This window comes from Budorcas taxicolor, chromosome 2 (genome assembly GCF_023091745.1).
Source record: "Budorcas taxicolor isolate Tak-1 chromosome 2, Takin1.1, whole genome shotgun sequence".
NCBI classification, from domain to species: domain Eukaryota; kingdom Metazoa; phylum Chordata; class Mammalia; order Artiodactyla; family Bovidae; genus Budorcas; species Budorcas taxicolor.
Genome location: NC_068911.1, coordinates 5,644,907 through 5,663,812, shown reverse-complemented (window position 1 = coordinate 5,663,812; position 18,906 = coordinate 5,644,907). Strand labels below are relative to the sequence as shown.

The following is an 18,906-nucleotide window of genomic DNA, read 5'->3' as shown; positions in this document are numbered from 1 at the left end:
CACATCTGGACGTGGGCGGTGAGGCGGCCTCTCGGCAGTACTGCGGTCGGGCCGTGTCTACAGTCAGCTTTTGCTACAGGGATGCTCAAGCCAAACTCTAACGGTAAATCAAGGAATTCTAAAAACTCCTAACCTTTATTGGACAAAGTAAGCAGAACAACCTATTCTTAAGTTATCTGCAAGAATGGATTCTGGGTTGTACAGATGTGTTTCCCAGAGAAACCAAGAGGGTGCAAGCTGGGAGGGTGCTCGGGCTCAGGCAGCCACCCACTGGGCACACGTGGATACAGCCCTGTGCCCAGCGCTGCAGTGGGGTACCACAGGACGACCTCACCCTGCAGGAACCCAGGGACTCAGCGTCACCTGTGACCAGAGCCAACCAGCTCCAGCCTGTGTGCACGGTCCTGGGAGTGAGAGGTCAGAGGCTGAGGTGCGTGGCAGGGCGCGCTCCTGGCAGAGCCCTTGCAGTCTGCAGGAAGCCCCGTCCAGGTCAGCCACACTGGACCTGAGCTCTAAGACCCACCCACACTCCAGGTTCGGTTGTGCCGCTGAGAAGTCCTCTGACCCCAAGAACGTCCAGGCCTCCACTTTCCAGCTTTAAATAGAACCTATGAACCTCTGGGCCTCAGGCCCAGCACGGACCAGGAGGTCACTGAGCTTCCATCCCAACTAAAGGTTCCCAGGAAGGTCTCTGGCCGAAGTGAGTTCCTCCGGCCTCACCTTGGCCAGGTACTTCCTCGACTTGCTCTCGTTCTGGTGCCGGCACGCGTGCAGGTAGCAGGTGATGGCGGACACCCCGAGATGCAGCTGCCGCTCCTTGACGAAGATGTTCTCCAGGTAGTCGCCCCACATGGCCCAGGCTTTCACCAGCACGTCATGCATCTGCACAGCCGCAGAGAACGCTTTGTTCGCTTCCTCAGACCTGGGAGGACACGAATTGAGACTGTGATCACCACGGAATAGAAAACCAACTGTTGCAAAGTGACTAACTCGGTGGCAGCTGGTACAGTTAAAATGCCGTGTGCCCACCGCCTCTACGGAGGCTGCGAACCTTGTCATCACCCCCAAGGAGACCCCGACCCACGAAGCACCACTCCCCACTGCCCCCAACCCCCAGCCCCGGTGGCCGCCCATGGAGTTTCTGCTGCTGTGTCTCGGTGGACTGACCACCACACATCTCACATTAACGGACCCACGGACGGCGACTTTGTGTGTCTAGACTCTTTCAATCAGCCTCAAGTGTTTTTGAGGTTCATCCACGCTGACGTTCATGTCAACACTTCACTCCCTGGAGAAGGAGATGGCAGCCCACTCCAGTATCCTTGCCTGGGAAATCCCACGGACAGAGGAGCCTAGCAGGCTACGGTCCATGAGGTCACAAGAGAGTCAGACATGACTTCTCAACTAAACAACCACCACCCCTGCCAAAAGGTTTAAAGTAAAACATAATACACGTATCTTGCACAAAGTCAGAAATACTCAACCCATATTTGAGAGCTGTGTTATGTATGCTAATCCAAGAGGGTCTGGTGACTCCTGCGATTGAAGAAACACGAGGTTCATGTCTGCTGTGGAGAAGCAGCAGCATCTCGGCCACTGTGGATCGCCCTGGGAACATCCCATCCCTGCTCCCAATTACTTAGATTGTTGAAGCAAAGACAATTTGGTTTAATGAACACAAAACTGCTTTCATGGTCTCAGAAGGTCTACAGTGATACAGAAAAGGCAAGCACAGAAACGAACAGTCATAGTACAAGTGGTAAGTAAAAGGTATGCTACAAGACTCAGAAGAGGGACTGATTAATTTTGGAGTTGGATGGGCTTAAGAAGGCCTTAGGGAAGAAGTCATGTGTGAGCTGGGTTGTGAAGGATGATGGAGTTCACCAGAACTCAGGATGAAAGGATGGTAATGAAGAAAGGGGGGCCGTGGAGAGTCCTGCAGAGAGTTCTCACAGCCGGTTAGTCTAGCGTGAAGCACTCTGATGGGAGACGGGCAGGAGAGGTGGGTGTGCGCCAGATCACCGAGGGCCACCGTGCTCACAAGAGAGAGACCAGGGCGCGGTGAGGAGCCAGGGCAGGGTTTTGAGCAGAATATGGGGTGATCCTTCTGAGACACAGATCTGACCACTCTGTGACCATGCTGAGAAGGTGTGGGAGAGTGAAGGAGCTGGAGGCAGTTAGGAGGCCTGAACTGAGGCAGCTGCAAATGCATGTGGGGTGGGTATGTTTGAGAGGTATGCTGGAGAACTGCGTGGACTTGATTCCATAATTAGATGAAAGAGAATGTGTGTGTGTGTGAGTCACTCAGTTGTGTCCAACTCTTTGCAACCCCATGGACTGCAGTCGGCCAGGCTCCTCTGTCCATGGAATTCTCTAGGCAAGAATACTGGAGTGGGTTGCCATTTCCTCCTCAAGGGGATCTTCACGACCCAGGGATCAAGCCTGGGTCTCCTGCATTGCAGGCAGATTCTTTACCATCTGAGCCACCAGTGAAACCCAAAATGAAGGGGTGCAAAGCTTAATCATTTAGAAAAATGTTAGCTATATTTTTAATATTGTTGACATTTAAAATCATTTAAGCATCAGATTGGCTTAGGTAAAACTTAATAGGGAATTTATAAACGTGGAAAGAAAAAATATTAAACACACTTCTAATGAAGGTAATATTTTCAAAGCATGAAATAAATCATTGACTATCACAGATCTGCTATTTGAATTCAGATTTACCAGTCTTATTTGTAGTAATTTTCATATAACAAGTTTCAACAGATAAAAAATTCAGACTACCATAGCTATAGCATCTTTGAAATGGAATATCCTACAGTTTTAAAAATCATGGTTGTATTTATTCTCTGCTTGAGCTTTCATTATAAAACTCATGTTTGTCCACATATAAGCCATGGCTGAATTCCTGGGTCAAAGATTTCAGAAGAGATTTCAGCAACGTTCTTCATCACACAATCTACTCACCACAGAAAGCCTGGCCCCCCCTGCCCGTGATGGAGCATGGAATTTTCAGGTCATTCAAGGAGTCACTTTCTGTTAAAAACGGCTTTTAATTCTTACTAGTAAATAAAAGTTACTTCTTTCCTAGTGGCTCAGACGATAAAGAATCCGCCTGCAACGCCAGAGATGGAAGATCCCCTGGAGGAGGGCACGGCAATCCATTCCAGTGTTCTTGCCTGGAGAATCCTCATGGACAGAGGAGCCTGGCGGGCTACAGTCCCTGGGGTCTCAAAGAGTCGGACACGACTGAGCAACTAAGCACAGCAACATATTAAAGAAAATACCACTTCGTCTTTTCTCACGCTGGATAATATTCTACTGTTTGTACACACCACATTTTGCTTATCCAGTCATTGAGGAGTTTCAATATTCTGCTACTCTAAACAGAACTCTGAACCTTCATGAATGACTACCTGCTTGAGCTCCTGTTTTCAACTCTTTTCCATAAATACCTAGGAGTGGAACTGCTGGGACATAATTCTTCATTTATAGTTTTTTGAGGACCTGCCACACTGGTTTCCAGTTGATTGACCCCTCCTCTAAAGCAAGAATCATCTCCATAAAAGGGATCAACTCTATTCCCAAGACGGCACACTGAGAAAACGGGGCAATGAAACTGTTATTGGCAGTTCCATGGTCAAGGAACTCATAGTTAAAAAGTACCACACTCAAGCCAGCTTTCTGATCCTGCTGCCAGTTATGACTTTCCTAGAGATACAAAAGCTGAATACCAAGTCTGACGACTGATGCCAACTCATGTCAATTTCTAGCTTCATCTTCACATTGCTTTTAAGTTACAAACAACTATTTAAATAATCTGATGAGTCGTTCTCTCACCCGCCACCTATATAACATACATACTTGTTAATCTGTGCCAAGAACATCCCCTTCAGTGCATAAAATTCAGCCGTCATCTCTTTCGTGAAGTATTTTAAGTTTGTAGATTCAATAACTTCAAGGCCCTGTTTGTAAAAACAGAAAGGTTCTTGAACTTGCTAGACACTCATTGAAAACCTCATTAAAATACTGATCCAGGCAGTTAAGTCCTAAAGGTCACTGACAAATATATTTTAAACTGATGAGGCTTGCCTACCTAGAATATTTGTTGACTGACAAGGAGTATTTAAACTGAATCACTAAACACAAATTCAGTTCCAGACACCTTAACGTTATTATTTTTTCCAAAGCTTTAGATAGCTTGTCAGTTTGATTGTTTTTGATTAATTTTCCTCTGAACATAGCCCAAATCTACCATATACCCTCACAGTCCTGCAATTTTTAGTTTTCGTTTTATAACTACATTACCCAAGTATATGGCAGATTAGAGACCGTGGCATATAATTCAAATACACAAGTGGCTTCCTGTCCCTTTCTCGTTCTGGCAGAACTGCTCCCCGAGACCAAGGAGTCCTGTAGTGGCCCAGTCCCTTTCCCTGTCGTCTGAGCCAGGAGCTGGCCCAGGGACCCTCACTGCCAGGGCAAGGACGGGCACTGGGTCCACCGGGCACCCTACCTGCATACACTCGTTCTTGCCCATGACGCCTGCCAGCTGCAGGTAGCATTTGACCTGCTGCCGAATCTTCTGGAAGCAATCCACAATAGGGACGGTGGGAATGGTGTGGATACGACTTAATATATCCAGAGCCACATTGACCAGGCCCTGCTTCCGGGCAATTTTTCCATACTGGATGATTGCTGAAGCCGACGCATGAACCCCAAGCATAGCATTGTTTGAACTTGGGTCGTGCTGAGAACTGTTTTCATATGCAGTTACAATAGCTGGAGAGGAAAGAAGGGACATTTCAGTCCACGTCAGACATTTCTCAGTTTAAGGCTTAAATAAAAAATGAAAAACAAACAGGGTGGCTTATGAACATGGGAGGCTCTGTGATCAGCCCACGTGACTCTCCCTCACATTTGCATCAGAAGGATGATCTAAGAAGCACTAACTCCTCAGTGGAGAATCACCCTCTTGGCTAAGGCTGCTCTGGATAAAAAGAGGCCTGGCAGGTCTAGGGGAAGCAGCAGAGGGGCCCAGGGAAGCTGAGCAAGGCTCCACCCAGCCCCCCGAGACCAGGTCTTAGGAGTGGGGGCGCCTTCAGAACAAAAGGGCCACGACCCAGAGCTCTGATCCCACTGGTCCGCGCCCCTGGTGCCAACAGGCAGCTGTTTGGCAGCAAGGCTGTCCTGGGTGGAGAAAGGCAACAAACAGGGAGGGAAATTCTTCCCCTCTTTCACCACCTTCATCTTTACCCTCGTCATACCAACCACCTCTACCACACCTGCCAAGAAACAGAAGATTCGGTGAAAGAAAAAACAAACAAAAAAAGAACAAACAGAAAAACACAACCAAGACATGCAACCAGAACAGTGGGTGTCTGGAAAATTACATGGTGGAGGCATGCCGGACCAGGTGGGTTTACCCTGGTAATGATGCTGCCGCCACATGAACACGCTGCTCCAGTGGGACAGGTCGTCCGACACGATGGGCAGCCGGTTCCGCCACGTCTTCACCACCGTCTTCATGTCGTGCAGGCTGTTGTTCCTCCCCAGGTTGGTGGGCTGCAAGCCTGCGTTGATCTGAGCAGCCTCCTGAAGCTCGATGATTTGCTGGGCTGCCTAAGGGGACCAGAGTGAGAGATTCCACGGTGAGCAGGGTGCGAGGAGTGGATGAGGAAGGCAAACCACCGGGAGTGTCTCCTGTGAAGGGCCCAGGATTCAAGGGGATGCTCTGGGATTTACTCAGATGCAGCATCTAACTTATTCCATGCCTCACACACGACTCTCGGGATACCACCCCCCCACTCTTAAGACCTCCACCTCCAGCTGCCATGACACTGGAGCCTGGAGAACATCGGGGTCCTCGCTGCCCCACTCCTGCCCCCACAACTATCCCTTTGCCCTCCCTCTGCCCCGCGCTGGGTGTGGTTCTCAGTAGGTCTTCGACAACGCCTCCTGCCCTCAAGCTTTCCTCCATCAATATCTGAACCCTGGGGCCACGTCAATCATCTCGAACACAGCTCTGATGCTCTCTCCCGGCTGATACGTGCATTCTCACCACCCGCCTACCCATCTGTCCAGGCCCCCTCCTGTACATGCCGCTGGCTGCAAACGTGTGGTGCTCTCTGGAGCCCCTCTCGGCTGGGGGTGGGGGGTGAGGTGCAGCTCTGAGCCTTTTCCCACGCTGTTAAATTTCACCCACCATTCCCCACAGCGATTCTTCCCTTCTCTGAATCTTGGGTTTATCTGTGTTTGCACATGGCTCCAAGTCACAGATGCCCCCATGGGTTCTTACAGATATGTCCTCTCTTTCTAGCCTAACTCTTCGAGGAGAAATGTTTTTAAATTCTCTGAATAGTCTGAACTCCCAAACACAGCAGCAAGTTCAGGACACAGTATCCTGCTGTTTGCTCTTAATTTTAAAAATTGTCTACAAGAACTCACACTTTCCATCTGTATCTATACTTCAAGTTTAGTTCACTACACTCAGATTTCTGAAACCTTAATCTAATCTTTCTTCCCACCAAAAGCTTACTGAAGATAGAACTACAGGGTATTTGTATTGTAACAGCTTTACCGAAGTATAAGGTAAACATCACTGAAAGCACACTTTCAGGTGTACGGTTCAGTAGTTTTTAGCACTGATCTTTCTCAACTTACCATGGTATCATGTCCCAACACACTCATCGTAAGTTGAAAATATCTTAAGTTGAGAATGCGTTTAACACACCGAACCTACCAGACATCCTAGCTTAGCCGACCTGAATGTGCAAAGAACACTACCTAACACAAGGCCTGTTTAATAACGAAGCACTGATTTTCTCACATAATGAAAGTGAAAAGCAGAACGGCCATCAGCAGGCAGCTGTCCGCCGTCAGGATCTCATGGCTGACCAGGCGCTGACGCTCGGCGCCACCGCCCAGCACCAAGGAGCATCGTGCACGCATGTTGGTCTGGAAAAACATCCAAATCCAGCACTCGAAGTATGGTTTCTACTGAACATATACTGCTTTCAGGGCCAAAATAATAGATACAAAAAGGGAAAATATCAAGCCAAGAAGATAAAACTGCTTTGATGAACTTCTGGTTCATTATGACGAAGACAAGATAATCTAAGTATATTAATAACTACATAATTTTAAAAACCTATAAAAAAATTACACTATAAAAATCAATGTAGCAGTTTTAAGTCTCAGAACTACTCTTTCCAGAGGAAAAAAAGTGTGAGCATTCTGAACTACTGTTAAAACGGCAGCCTATAGTTAACCCTCATTCAGCCACACTGGGAGCTGCTCTGCGCCAGATGAAAGAGGTGGAGAGCTGGCACGGCCCAGGGTGTGTTGCACGTATCCACACAGGGGCCGGGAGGATGGGAAGAAGGAATTTCCACGCACAGGGCAGCGTGCGCAAGGGGCTGTGGGGAGTCACTGACCGGTGGCCCGTGTGGCTGAACGAGTCAGAAACAGGATGAGACAGAAAGGAAGAAGCCGAGGCGCAGGCCACTTAACTGCAGCCTTGGAGTCTCAGGTGGAGAGACCCCTGCTCAGACTGAACAGCGGCATCACACTGAGGCTGGGATGGCGGGCATCAGAGCATACTCCTCAAGCAAGAAAACCATCGCAGTCACCCCTGAGGGAGGCCTTCCGTCACTGAAACCCCCGGATACCCCGAACGCCAGGAGCCGCGTTTCGGTCCTCTCCCTTCCGACTCTAGCCATCCTCTCACCGAGCCCGAGTGCAAATGGCGGGGAGGACAGGGGGAACGTCTCCTCTGCCGTCCAGCTCCACTCACAGCCCTCAGCCTGGACGGGAGGGGCTCTGCTGGGAGGGACCCCGTGGAGAAGGGACCTCTGCCCCTGGAGAAGCTCCCCCCACGGAGAAGGGCCCCCTCCCCTCTGGAGAAGGTCCCTCTCCCCCCAGGAAGGGCCCCCTCTCCCCCCTGGAGAGGCCCCTCCCTCGGAGAACGCCCCCCCCACCAGCACGGGCCCCACCTGGAGCAGGGGCGTGTGCACGTGCGACACCACGTGCGGCAGCCGCCGCCACTCGCGGATGGCCAGGCTGCTGGCCATCTCCACCAGGCGCTCGATGAAGCTCAGCTGCTGCTCCTCGGGGTGGCAGATAGCCAGGTACCCGCGGTACATGTTGACCTTCCAGGCCATCTCCTTCGGACAGCTCACCTCTACCTGGGTGGGGAAGAGCGTCACACGGAGGCAGTGGGTATACGTCCTCTCAGCGCAGAGTCGAAAAGCAAACTTTCTGGTAGCCAGTTATGCAAAGCAGTAAAGAGCAGTTAAGCTACAGACAGACACTCCTTTCCTCTGGAGAAATAATGCATTAGATATTTTTCTGAATACTCTCCTTTACCAAACACCAAAGTGTGGCCAATCCCTCTGGCTATGAAGCCTTGCCACAGGCTCCTTGCTTTAAGATCACTTTTAGTTCCACAAAGGGGAAACTGATCAGATTCTGTTATGACAGACCAGGTGAAAAACCTACAAAGTCGGCCAGGGAACTTCGAAAGGCTTAAATACGTGCTCATCTCCACTCTGCTAAGTATCAGTACAATTTTGAATTGTCTCCAACTCACACTGTTATCCTGAGAAATCAGTCTACCTTGCTGCACATCATACACGGAAGCAGAAGGCAGTGATTCAAGCGTCTAAGAATCTGAGTGAACATTCACAAACCTTACTGTCATTTAAGTCCACATTTCTTATCCATTGCAAAATGTTCCCCAGATCTCTCTCGCATCCTGGTTATCAGTTCTACTGATGAAGCAGACAGAGCCCAGAGCATCACATTTGCCCCCTAAGCCCAGGCGGAGGCTCCAGGTATGCCCTGGAAAGCCCCTGTGTTTGCCCAGCACCTTCTAAAGAAGGTGTTAGAACTCATCGCATCTTATCAGCCTTTGACTTATCAGCATTTTAAAACTCTTATCAGCATTTTAAAAACTGTAAATAAAAAAAAGTCTTTTCAAAAATAACCTCTTTGTATATAAGAAGATGAAAGAACACAGAAATATTCTTGAAAGAATTTTACAGGACTTGCTGTAGCAACATCAGTAAGACGTTCATTCGGAAGCACCCCTGGAAGTCACAACGGAAACGACACATCAGAGCCACGCGGCTCAGTCCAGAGGGGGCGAGAGCAGCGATGGTGATGGTGACGCGCTGTCCTGACACCAGCCCTGTCTGCTGACGTCTGACCCTGGAGCACAGTCACCTCTGCGGCCCCTCCTGCTTCTCAGTAACCCAATCGTGAAGAAACTCAGGGAGACAAACTTGCAAACACAACTGCTTCCTACAAGGTCCTTTACGATCACAACCTACCGTCTCACATCTTCTGGACTTAAACGCTAGTTAAGACAGGACTTGTTCAATCACACCTACTCTCTGGAACATTAACAACAGCAGCATCTCATTTTTCCTCTGCTGGAAAATATTACCTCATTTATTAAATCGAACCAAGAAATTATGGGGCAAGCAGCCCCATAATTGTAAGACATAAGAGAAAGACTTTTTTTGAAGTACTGGTAAATGAGTAAATAATTCAGTACTATCAAAAACATTTGAAATTAATTTCTTGCAGATTACCCACAGTGCTCATCAATATACTCTGAGCTTTTTCTAACCAGTAAGTGCCTTAAAACTGGGGGAAAATAATCAAGAACTTGTAAAAGAAGAAACTCATCTGTCAGACCTATCGTCAGTATGATACTGCACACATCCTGCTGAGTGAGACCTCGGAAAGGAGAAAAAGAAACATTGGAGTGAGCTATAAATATTTTTATATTGATATAAAATAAAGCAGAATAATTATCAGAATAAAGAAAGGACATTAAAAATAAATTTAAAAAAAAGAGAACCACCAATGATAAATGCAACCTGTCAGTAAACTATTTTTGTTTACTTACATGGTGACTGGTTTACTTCTCAGAGTAACTCTCTGCATCAGAGGAGCCATTTCCCCGATCCCAACTGAAAGTCCAGACCCCGGGCTCTATAACCCCCCTGTGGTTAATGGTTTGTGACTATTTCAGTTCCTGCACCTTTCGCATTTTGTTCAACAGCAGCAGCAGTGGCGAAATAAGCACGGGAGCCACAACACGGGTAAAGTTTTAAGTCAATCCTTTCAAACACACTGGCCTGTAACCTCCGTGTGCTTTGAGCCTACACAGTAAGGGAAATCACTGGTGTGACTGTGAATACGCCCTCACCAGGCAAAGGGGCAAGGTGAGAGCAGGACTGCAGTACAAACCCCTAAGCCCCGTGACACGGACACCACAGGGCAAAGGTTAAAACCTGAGCAGGAAAGGGGCACCAGGGGAGAGAGACACAGGAGGAAAAAGAGCGAGCCACAGGCTCGGCTGCGTCGGCAGAGGCTGAGGCGCTGGCAGGGACGGGGGCTCGGGTGGCAGAGCTGGGGCATCAACCCCGGCTGCCCACGCCCCGCAGAGGCTCCCAGGGCGAGAGAGACCAGCACCTTGGTGCCCACTCTCCTGTCTCACACCGAACTCCTCTGGATGGAGTTTAACTTCTGAAAAACGTGCAGCTCAACCAAGTTAAGGGCTTGACGTCACCTACATGACATGGTTGCCACTTCCGTAATACAAGATACGTTGAACGTGATGCTGCGTCTCGTGCCGCGACCTCACGGACAGCCCGGCCCTGCGCTTGCACCACACTCACACCTGCAGCTCCTCTGCCAACCAAATCCACCAGCAAAGCGGCCTCTGTCCTTCCCCGTTTCTCACAGAGTCCACTTTCCACACCTGATGCTTACTGTAACTGGAGGATGAACTGAAACTGAGTCATCATTTAACTCAGACTCAGCAAAGATTTTCGTGAAAACCAAAAGTAACTCTTACTTCCCAGGAGCTATCCTGCATGTGCCAAGGTGCCCCGCGTGATGCAAGTGAAGGGAGACCCCCAGAGACCCGGGGCTTTGGAGAAAGGGTCCCCCGCGCCTGCAGAGACTGCACCCTGAGCGTGGGCAGGTCATGCTGCGGGGGGTGCAGTCCTCACCTGCACCAGTGCCTCCTTCACGGCGGTCCAGTTGGACACCCGCCAAGCACACTCCAGGACCAGGTAAGGGTTGATGTGCCCTTTGGACTGGCCGTACTCCGTCAAGGCTTCCCACTGGTTCAGCTCCTTGGAACACCTGGAGACCAAGGATCGGCCCAAACTCAGTGATTTTAAGCCACTTCCATTACACAGAAAGGAAAACAGTTTCCCCCAGCAGAGAAGGCTGGGCTTCTGTGCGGTGCCACAGCACCCGGGGCACTGAAGCAGGGGACCCCTGGAGCAGCAAGAACAGCTCCCCCACAGCAGAGCAGAGCTCCGGGCCAGCGAGGGCAGGACTCAGTCACTTTCTCCAACACACACTCAAGCACCCGAGCCTCTAACGGCTGTTTCTCCACTTTTGTTTGTACTTTTCTTCGTGGGGCCATAAAGAGAGCAGGAAAGTCCCTTTCTAAAAATACTTGTCAGGGAAGATTTCAGGCTTTCCGCTGGCTCCCTTCGGTGACCCCTGGCCGCATCCCCGCTCAGCTCACCGGATCCAGTGGTCCTCCCAAAGCTGGTACTCTGGGAAAATGGCAGGGGAAGCGTTGCTCCTCTCGTGTTCCTTCTTGGCTTTATCCATCGCCTTTTCATACGACTCCTGCGCCTGTAAAAGTTAGCAGTGCTTTCACACTGCTGCTTAACCAGCAAGTGCCGCATGGCCACAGCTCAATTACTTAGGGCAAGCCGGATCGCAGACCCGAGGCCGTTTCGGGCTCTCAGCGTCTCCACCCAGAGAACCAGAGTGGGTGAGCTGGCGGCTGAGTCCCCGCCCCGAGCAGAAGCAGCGGGACTTCGCGAAGGTTGCCACCCGTCAGTGATGGCAGCCGGGCCACTGAAGTGCCAACACTTCTGGAATTTCTGTGGCTCGGCATCCTACCCGGGGCTGCGGCCATGCTCAGCCACCCCATGGCCAAGCAAGGACGGGCAGGGGGACTAAACTCTCATGCTCCGCCAATCCCAACGGGACCGAGGACGCAGACAGGAAGCATCCATGCCGGCTACGCTGACAGTAAAGAACTTACGACTGAGCATCAGCGTTCACGTCTCTAAAACTGAGACTTCAACCTCATAGTCTGTACTGGACAAATACATGCTTCCAAGAAATCAGGAGACTTCTTACTTAGACAGGAACTGCCTTGAGGCCACAACACCGGAGCCTCTGCGAGCACCCTCCACCGCCCACGAGGCCCGGCGGCGCTACCTGCTCGAAGAAGCCGTGTTGCTCGTAGGCGATGGCCGTGGCCGTCTCCGAGTACTTGCAGCGCTTCTGCCACAAGCCCGCCCACATGTCCTCCTCTTGCAGCAGAGAGTAGAGCTCCGCAAGGGAGTCCAGGATCTCCTGGAACAGAACGCGGTCTCCGAGTGCTCGGGGAGGAACACCGTGTTTCCCCGACAGGGCGACTGCACGGCCCCTAATCTGCCACCACCGGGGAGAGGCTCCTCAGGACGTGTGAACAGGGGGAGGTGAGGCCTCACCTGCTGGGGTGGAGTGATGCTCTCCTGCTCGTAGAACTCGGCTGTCTGCTTGGGCTTGATCTGCAGGCTCAGCCCCTTCTCGAAGGCCTGGTGCTCCAGCATCAAGGTGGAGCGGAACCAGAGGTTGTGGGTCTTGCCCAGGTACTTGAGGACGCAGGGCCGGATGGGGATGGGCGGGACGCACTGGGACATGGCCTCCACAAAGCAGTTGAGGGCACTGGGCTGGCAGTCCCGCTGCACCTGGTGGCTGCCGCTGCACAGGAACGGGCTGATCTCGCCCGCCAGAGCCTGAAACCCAAGCACGGGTTGGGGTTGGCCGGGGCCTTGTGTGCGAACCAGCCCGCCTTCGTGCTTCCCCCCTGGCATCTGGCATGCATGTGATAGATAACTCACGCTTGGATAACGCTAGTTTCCTCAGCCTTTGAAACTTCGTCAAGAGTTTCTTTCACGAACACTCCTCAAAAGCTAAAACTGCATTTTTCAAAAGAGGATTTAAAGAAAACACAGACTCACATGCTGCTGTCTGTCAGACAGGATCTTCCACAGCCTGGGAAAGAGCTGGACCCACGTCTTCTCAGCCAGCGTGGTGGAGATGTGGCAGAGCTGGACGAAGGCGCCAAGCAGGGCTCCCGTCTGCAGGGGGAGAGACTGTCTGGCGCCGGGCCCCCGCCACGCAGGTGCCGCCCGAGCTCCCTGCCCAGGAAGCAGGACCACCCACTCTCCCCGACGCTGCTTCACTGCCCGACGTTCAGAACCTGAACAGATGCTGTGCCGAAGTGAAGCCCGAGTTCTGGGCACCACAGACCCCTCCTGCTGTGCTGAGCAGCTAGCAGAGACACGGGAAAGGTGCTCAGTGACATGCCTGCATGTCTAACTTCCCAGGGCACCTCCTAACATTACTGATTTCACCATATCCGAGAAGTACGAACACCACGTTGACCCGGAAAGTGCAAGCAAGAGATACACAGATGCATCAAAGAGAGGCTGCTGAAGATACCAAGGGGAAAGAGAAATATACGCATAGGATCTATGTTATTTGCCAACAAGTGTCATAATGAAGAAGAAATCAGGAACCATGAGAGGTTGGAGTCTCTGCAATGAACACTGGGCAGATGGAGAAGTGACTGGAATGGACAGAACGGGACCAGAACACCCCACAGCCGGGGACCCAGTGGGCACATCACATCCACAATCGTGGCTGCCTCCGCCCACAGCTCCGCTGTCTCTAAGGTGTGAATGTCTCACGGTCAGGTTTCGGGGAGCTTGAAGCCCACCTCCCCACAGAGCAACACACAGCCAGCGCAGAGGGGCTCGGGCACACGCCTGCCAGCCCACGGTGGGCCCTGCGGCTGAGACAGAGACACGTGTGTCAAGATCATGTTGTCGCTTTCACCCAAGAGCAGATCAGGAAGGGAGCTAACCCCAGACCACGTCCCCGTCAAAAACGCAGAAGCCCAGGATACAAACATTCCACGGAAAGGGGGAGAAAACAGTCAAGTGAAGAATGCTCCTGTCTGCTACTCAGGCCACCTGCGGGGAAGGCCGCGATGAAACCAGCCTGGCTGCCCCCACATGGCCGCTCCCCGCCCACCAGGCAGGCGGCTCCTGGCTCCACGTTAACACAGCAGAGGCCAAAGCTCTCAGTGGCCACGGACCTGCCCCCAGAAATGCTCGCCTCGAGCTAACAATGGGGGAGCCCGTGGGCTCATGGACTGTTCAAAATATCGGGGCGGGGGGGAGACAGGGGAGAGCCACCATCACGCACAGACCTTCACTTCCCGGAGCGTATCAAGGAATTTGTCGTGTCTGTTGGTTAACATGTGCAGCTGGTTTCCAATGTCCTTCTCAGACAGCTCTTTGGTTTTGGGCGTGCTGGTCTGATCTCCAGGAGCCAGTTCAATATCTATCTCTACATCCTAAAGAATACAAAAAAACGTGCAAAACCAAAAGGTCAAATAGTTGAAGAAAATCCACACACATGACTTTCATAAACTTTTTGTTACATTTTTGCCAAGTAAAACTTCAGTTTCCTGGAAGTCTATGATTATTTAAATAATCCTGAGTTCTAAAATAAAAGACAAGCAGATAAAACTAGACCAGATCTAGCGCTTTCTTACATGATGCTATAAAAATGTCAGCACTTTGCTGTCATATCTGGATTATAGAAAGGAAAATAAAAAAGAAAGCACTACCTTAAGCAGTATAAAGACTACTAGGAATCATCACCTGCCATTCCTGAGAATGCAGCACAGACTTGGCTCACTTGGATCAAGGCTACCATCGGGTCCAAAGCACAGCACCTTGTGGGCACAGGGCTGTACAAAACTCATCCCCAAAGAGCAAGGAATCCGATTTCTGTCTGAAGCTTTTGGGAAGTAACAGTCAACATCCCATCACCAGACTGGGCTCAAAGTATGGAACATTTGGTGTGTGCCATTGAGAATGAAAACAAGTCACATCAAAAAAGTGAAAGTAAAAGTGAAGTCGTGTCCGACTCTTTGCGACTCCAAGGCCTATGCAGTCCATGGGATTCTCCAGGCCAGAACACTGGAGCGGGTAGCCTTTCCCTTCTCCAGGGGATCTTCCCAACCCAGGGACTGAACCCAGGCCTCCCGCACGGCAGGCAGATTCTTTACCAGCTGAGCCACAAGGGAAGCCCAAAGCTGCCTTTGAGTCATGTCAAAGACATGTTCCACAGAGGAAACGAAAAGGAAAGAAGGTCCCATCACCAAATGATCTCCTGCTTAGCAAGTGCGAAATGAAAAAAGTTTTAAATTCTTATTTGTTAATGAAATAAGTAAGAGATCTCACATACAAGAAGGGGTACAAACCACCCCTTTCAGAGCAAAGAGAGTGCCTTCCTCCGCCAGTACCAAATGGCTGTGTTCAGACACCCAACACTCCAGCCAGCTTGAGCTTCCACGGGCCGACAGCCCTGAGGGGCGTCCCCACTCCCACACAGAGTCCTGACAACCATCGGGACCGAGGCTCAGCCCTGATGGTTAGTTACAGGCTCCTGGGCTACCCCAGCCAGACTGGGGAAAGACCTAGGAGGGTCAGAGTAGGCGGCCTGTGGAACCAGCTAGAGACACGGCTCCTTCAAGACAGTGTCACTCTCCAGAGCTGTGCTTTAGGATACAACGTGGGCAACTCCTGACTTGGAGAGGACCATCAGCAGAGAGTTAAAGACTCTGTCCTCAGCAGCACCAACTTGTGATAAGTGACTGCTCTCAAAACTGAATGGCAACGCCAGCTGCTCGTCAGTTCTACCCTGAAATCTTGCCATCTGCGCCATGGACAGACCCTGAGGGCACTGTGCTCAGCGAAATACGCCAGACCAGACAAAGACCCACACAAGCTCATAAACACAGAGAACAGACAGGCGGCTGCCAAAGGCAGGAGGTGGGAGGTGATACGGGCAAAGATACGCAAAAGGCACAAACTTCTGGTGATAAACTCATCACGGGGGTGTCATGCACAGCATGGGGACCACAGTTAATAACGCTGCACTGTGTTATCTGAAAGTTGCTAAGAGTGAATCTTAGAAGCCCTCGTCACAAGAAAAAAATCCTTAACTATGTGTGGTGATAGATGTTAACTATACTTATGCTTTGAACTGTGGTGTTGGAGAAGACTCTTGAGAGTCCCTTGGACTGCAAGGAGATCCAACCAGTCCATTCTGAAGGAGATCAGTCCTGGGTGTTCTTTGGAGGACTGATGCTAAAGCTGAAACTCCAGTACTTTGGCCACCTCATGAGAAGAGTTGACTCATTGGAAAAGACCCTGATGCTGGGAGGGATTGGGGGCAGGAGGAGAAGGGGATGACAGAGGATGAGATGGCTGGATGGCATCACCGACTCGATGGACCTGAGTTTGAGTGAACTCCGGGAGTTGGTGATGGACAGGGAGGCCTGGCGTGCTGCGATTCATGGGGTCGCAAAGAGTCGGACATGACTGAGCGACCGAACTGAAGTGATACTTACTGTGATCATTTCACAACACACACAAATACCAAATTGCTACATGTACAGCTGAGACTAACAGGATGTATGTCAACTATACCTTAACACAAAACAGGAAACAGTAAGTAACTGAACAGGCACCACACTCAGACCTTTCCGCAGAGACAGGTTCTGATCTGTTCCTCTCGCCCTAAAACCCCCACGGCTGATACAGCATCGTTCCAGCGAGCCAGGAGGCTGGCTGCAGAGGCAGCGCGGGCGCAGGGCCTTACCTCCTCCTTGGACTCGCTGTTCTCGCGCTCCCGGGGCTCCTGCTTGACGTGTGTCACCATGGCGAAGGCCGCGCGGTCGTGGCTGTCGGCCAGGTTGATGACGTTGGTGATGGAGGGCAGCATGGCGCCCTGGCAGCTGGTCCCGATGGGCGTGCTCTTCTCACACACGGCCAGGAGGAGCTGGGGGCGTGCAGGGGAGGAGAGGCCTGGGACCTGCGCCTGGCGCTCAGGCATGGGGACCCCGGTGACCTCCGAGTCACCTCAACTGGCACACACATGCACTGACCCCCCAGCGCCTGGCTTGCTCTATCCCGCTGCCCCCACCTGGACAGGAGCCTGCACCTCCCTTCCACTGTCCCCACTCAGGTGCCCCTGACTCCATGTCTCAGCGGGCTGGACAGAGGGGCCAGCTAGACCGGGCCCCGGAGGCTAGACCGTGTGCTGGGCACAAAGGCAAGCAGCGACGCGATCTGCTTCGCCATGAGAAAGGTCATGAGCACGGCTGGCAGGAAGAGGCAGCCCGTGCTGGGCAGCACGGGGTGGACGAGCCCTGGCAAGACACTCCCGGCCCCGTCGTGAGGAACGAGAGGGAAGGCAGAGGAGCGTGGGGCCGTGCACTGGTGCCGCCTGAAGACAGGCCAGACCACAGGGCAGAGGAGCAACGGCCAGCCCCTCCTCCAAGGTCTCTCTGACCTCCTGACCCAGAGCCTGGCACCTGATATAACCGACAGCCTCCTGAATGAGGAGCAAGTCGGGGACCTCTGCCCACTGTGCCGCCGTCACAGAGTCCCACCCCCTGCTGCTCACAGTGCCGAGAACGGATGCTCAGCCCTGGTGGGAACGCGCCCACACGCTCTCCCTGAAGCCCGGCCACGAGTCCCTCCTCTCCCTCAAGGAGAATCTCACAGCCTGGCACGTCAGCTAGCCTATGTGCACGGCACGCGTAACCTCCGTTCTCTACGGGAGACCTGGGCTGCCTGGTGTGGCACGCTGGTAATAAAGCCAAATAATGAGGAATACAGATGCCTGACCACAAGCTAGTTAGAAACGGAGGCCATCTGACTCGCCATCCACTGAGACAGCCTGACTGTTTGCAGGGGCCTCACCTCCAGCTCCCTGGCCCCGTGAGCCAAGTGGTCAGAGCCCACGTGCTATGAGGCCAGCTTGGCCTGGCCGCTCCACCTCCTGGCTGTTGGTCAGTTCCTTCCTCCCAGAGAGGACAGCGGTTCTGCAGTGGAGACGTCTGCCTCTCTGCATCGGTGTGGACACCGGCTTACCTCAATGCACTGCTTGATCCAGAAGTGGTTCCCCATGGCCTCCCAGTTCTGGGAGCAGGTCACGTAGAGCAGGCGCTCATAGACGCGACGCTTCATCGAGTTGTCGAAAACCTCAAAAAACTTGGCCCTGATGAGTGGCTGGGCACAGCGCAGCCCCGAGAGAAAGGCCGGCTCAAGCTTTGCAGTCAGCTCGCTGCCCGACAGCGTCTCATCCCTGGAACATTTGAACAGAAGGCTCACTGATGACGCCGACCTACACTGTGTGTCTTACAATGTGAGTGAACATTTAAAACTTATTATATATGAGAAGATTAAAAAGTCACACCACCAGTGGGTCAGAGAGCATAGCACGGATGACACGCGACGTGCTCAGCTGCGGTGATTACCTGTAGACGTAGTTAACAAGGTCTAAAAACTGGGCATTTAGTTCAAGGTCTTCTGGAAAACGCTTTTCTATGTATGTCATCATTTTCACAAGCAAAATGGACTTCTCCCGGAGTGTAGGTGTCTGCACAAATTTAAGAGTCAATTATTTGAGAAAGGACATGTTCAAAAGTATTTCAGCCATTTGCTCAACTGATTTTTAACCTCCTACAGTCTTGTCAGGTAAAATAAGGTTGTTTCTAAATGGTTCTTTGGATGCTTAAGATCAAGACAGGTGCCAACATAATTTTCCTGGGGGGCTACAACTCACTTGGGAGAGAAAGCAACTAAACTAGAAAACAAATTGGAAGTTTGCAAGCATCTTAGTTACCAAGTAATAGTCCCTCATCGTTGTTATTTTTGACTCATTTAACATTTTAACAGAAGTAAAACCACATTACACGACCAGTTACTTCAAGTTTCTGTT

At 51.5% G+C, this 18,906-nt stretch overlaps 1 protein-coding gene across 5 annotated transcripts in view; it reads right to left on the bottom strand.

Annotated features, from left to right (window-relative positions):
- Positions 1–18,906, bottom strand: part of TRRAP (transformation/transcription domain associated protein) — a 91,070-nt gene that overhangs the window by 15,486 nt on the left and 56,678 nt on the right. For 3 of the 5 annotated variants that reach the window (XM_052636086.1, XM_052636089.1, XM_052636088.1), the window contains 14 exons: positions 18,443–18,564; positions 18,057–18,270; positions 16,780–16,959; positions 14,315–14,461; positions 13,059–13,178; positions 12,546–12,833; positions 12,271–12,408; positions 11,561–11,673; positions 11,031–11,166; positions 7,998–8,189; positions 5,430–5,625; positions 4,520–4,785; positions 3,868–3,968; positions 721–922 (listed from right to left, as the gene is read on the bottom strand). In XM_052636086.1, coding sequence (XP_052492046.1) covers positions 721–922; positions 3,868–3,968; positions 4,520–4,785; positions 5,430–5,625; positions 7,998–8,189; positions 11,031–11,166; positions 11,561–11,673; positions 12,271–12,408; positions 12,546–12,833; positions 13,059–13,178; positions 14,315–14,461; positions 16,780–16,959; positions 18,057–18,270; positions 18,443–18,564 — 2,415 coding nt within the window. Of the gene's footprint in view, positions 1–720; positions 923–3,867; positions 3,969–4,519; positions 4,786–5,396; positions 5,626–7,997; positions 8,190–11,030; positions 11,167–11,560; positions 11,674–12,270; positions 12,409–12,545; positions 12,834–13,058; positions 13,179–14,314; positions 14,462–16,779; positions 16,960–18,056; positions 18,271–18,442; positions 18,565–18,906 lie in introns of all 5 variants that reach the window. The other 2 variants (XM_052636085.1, XM_052636087.1) reach the window with 1 other exon arrangement.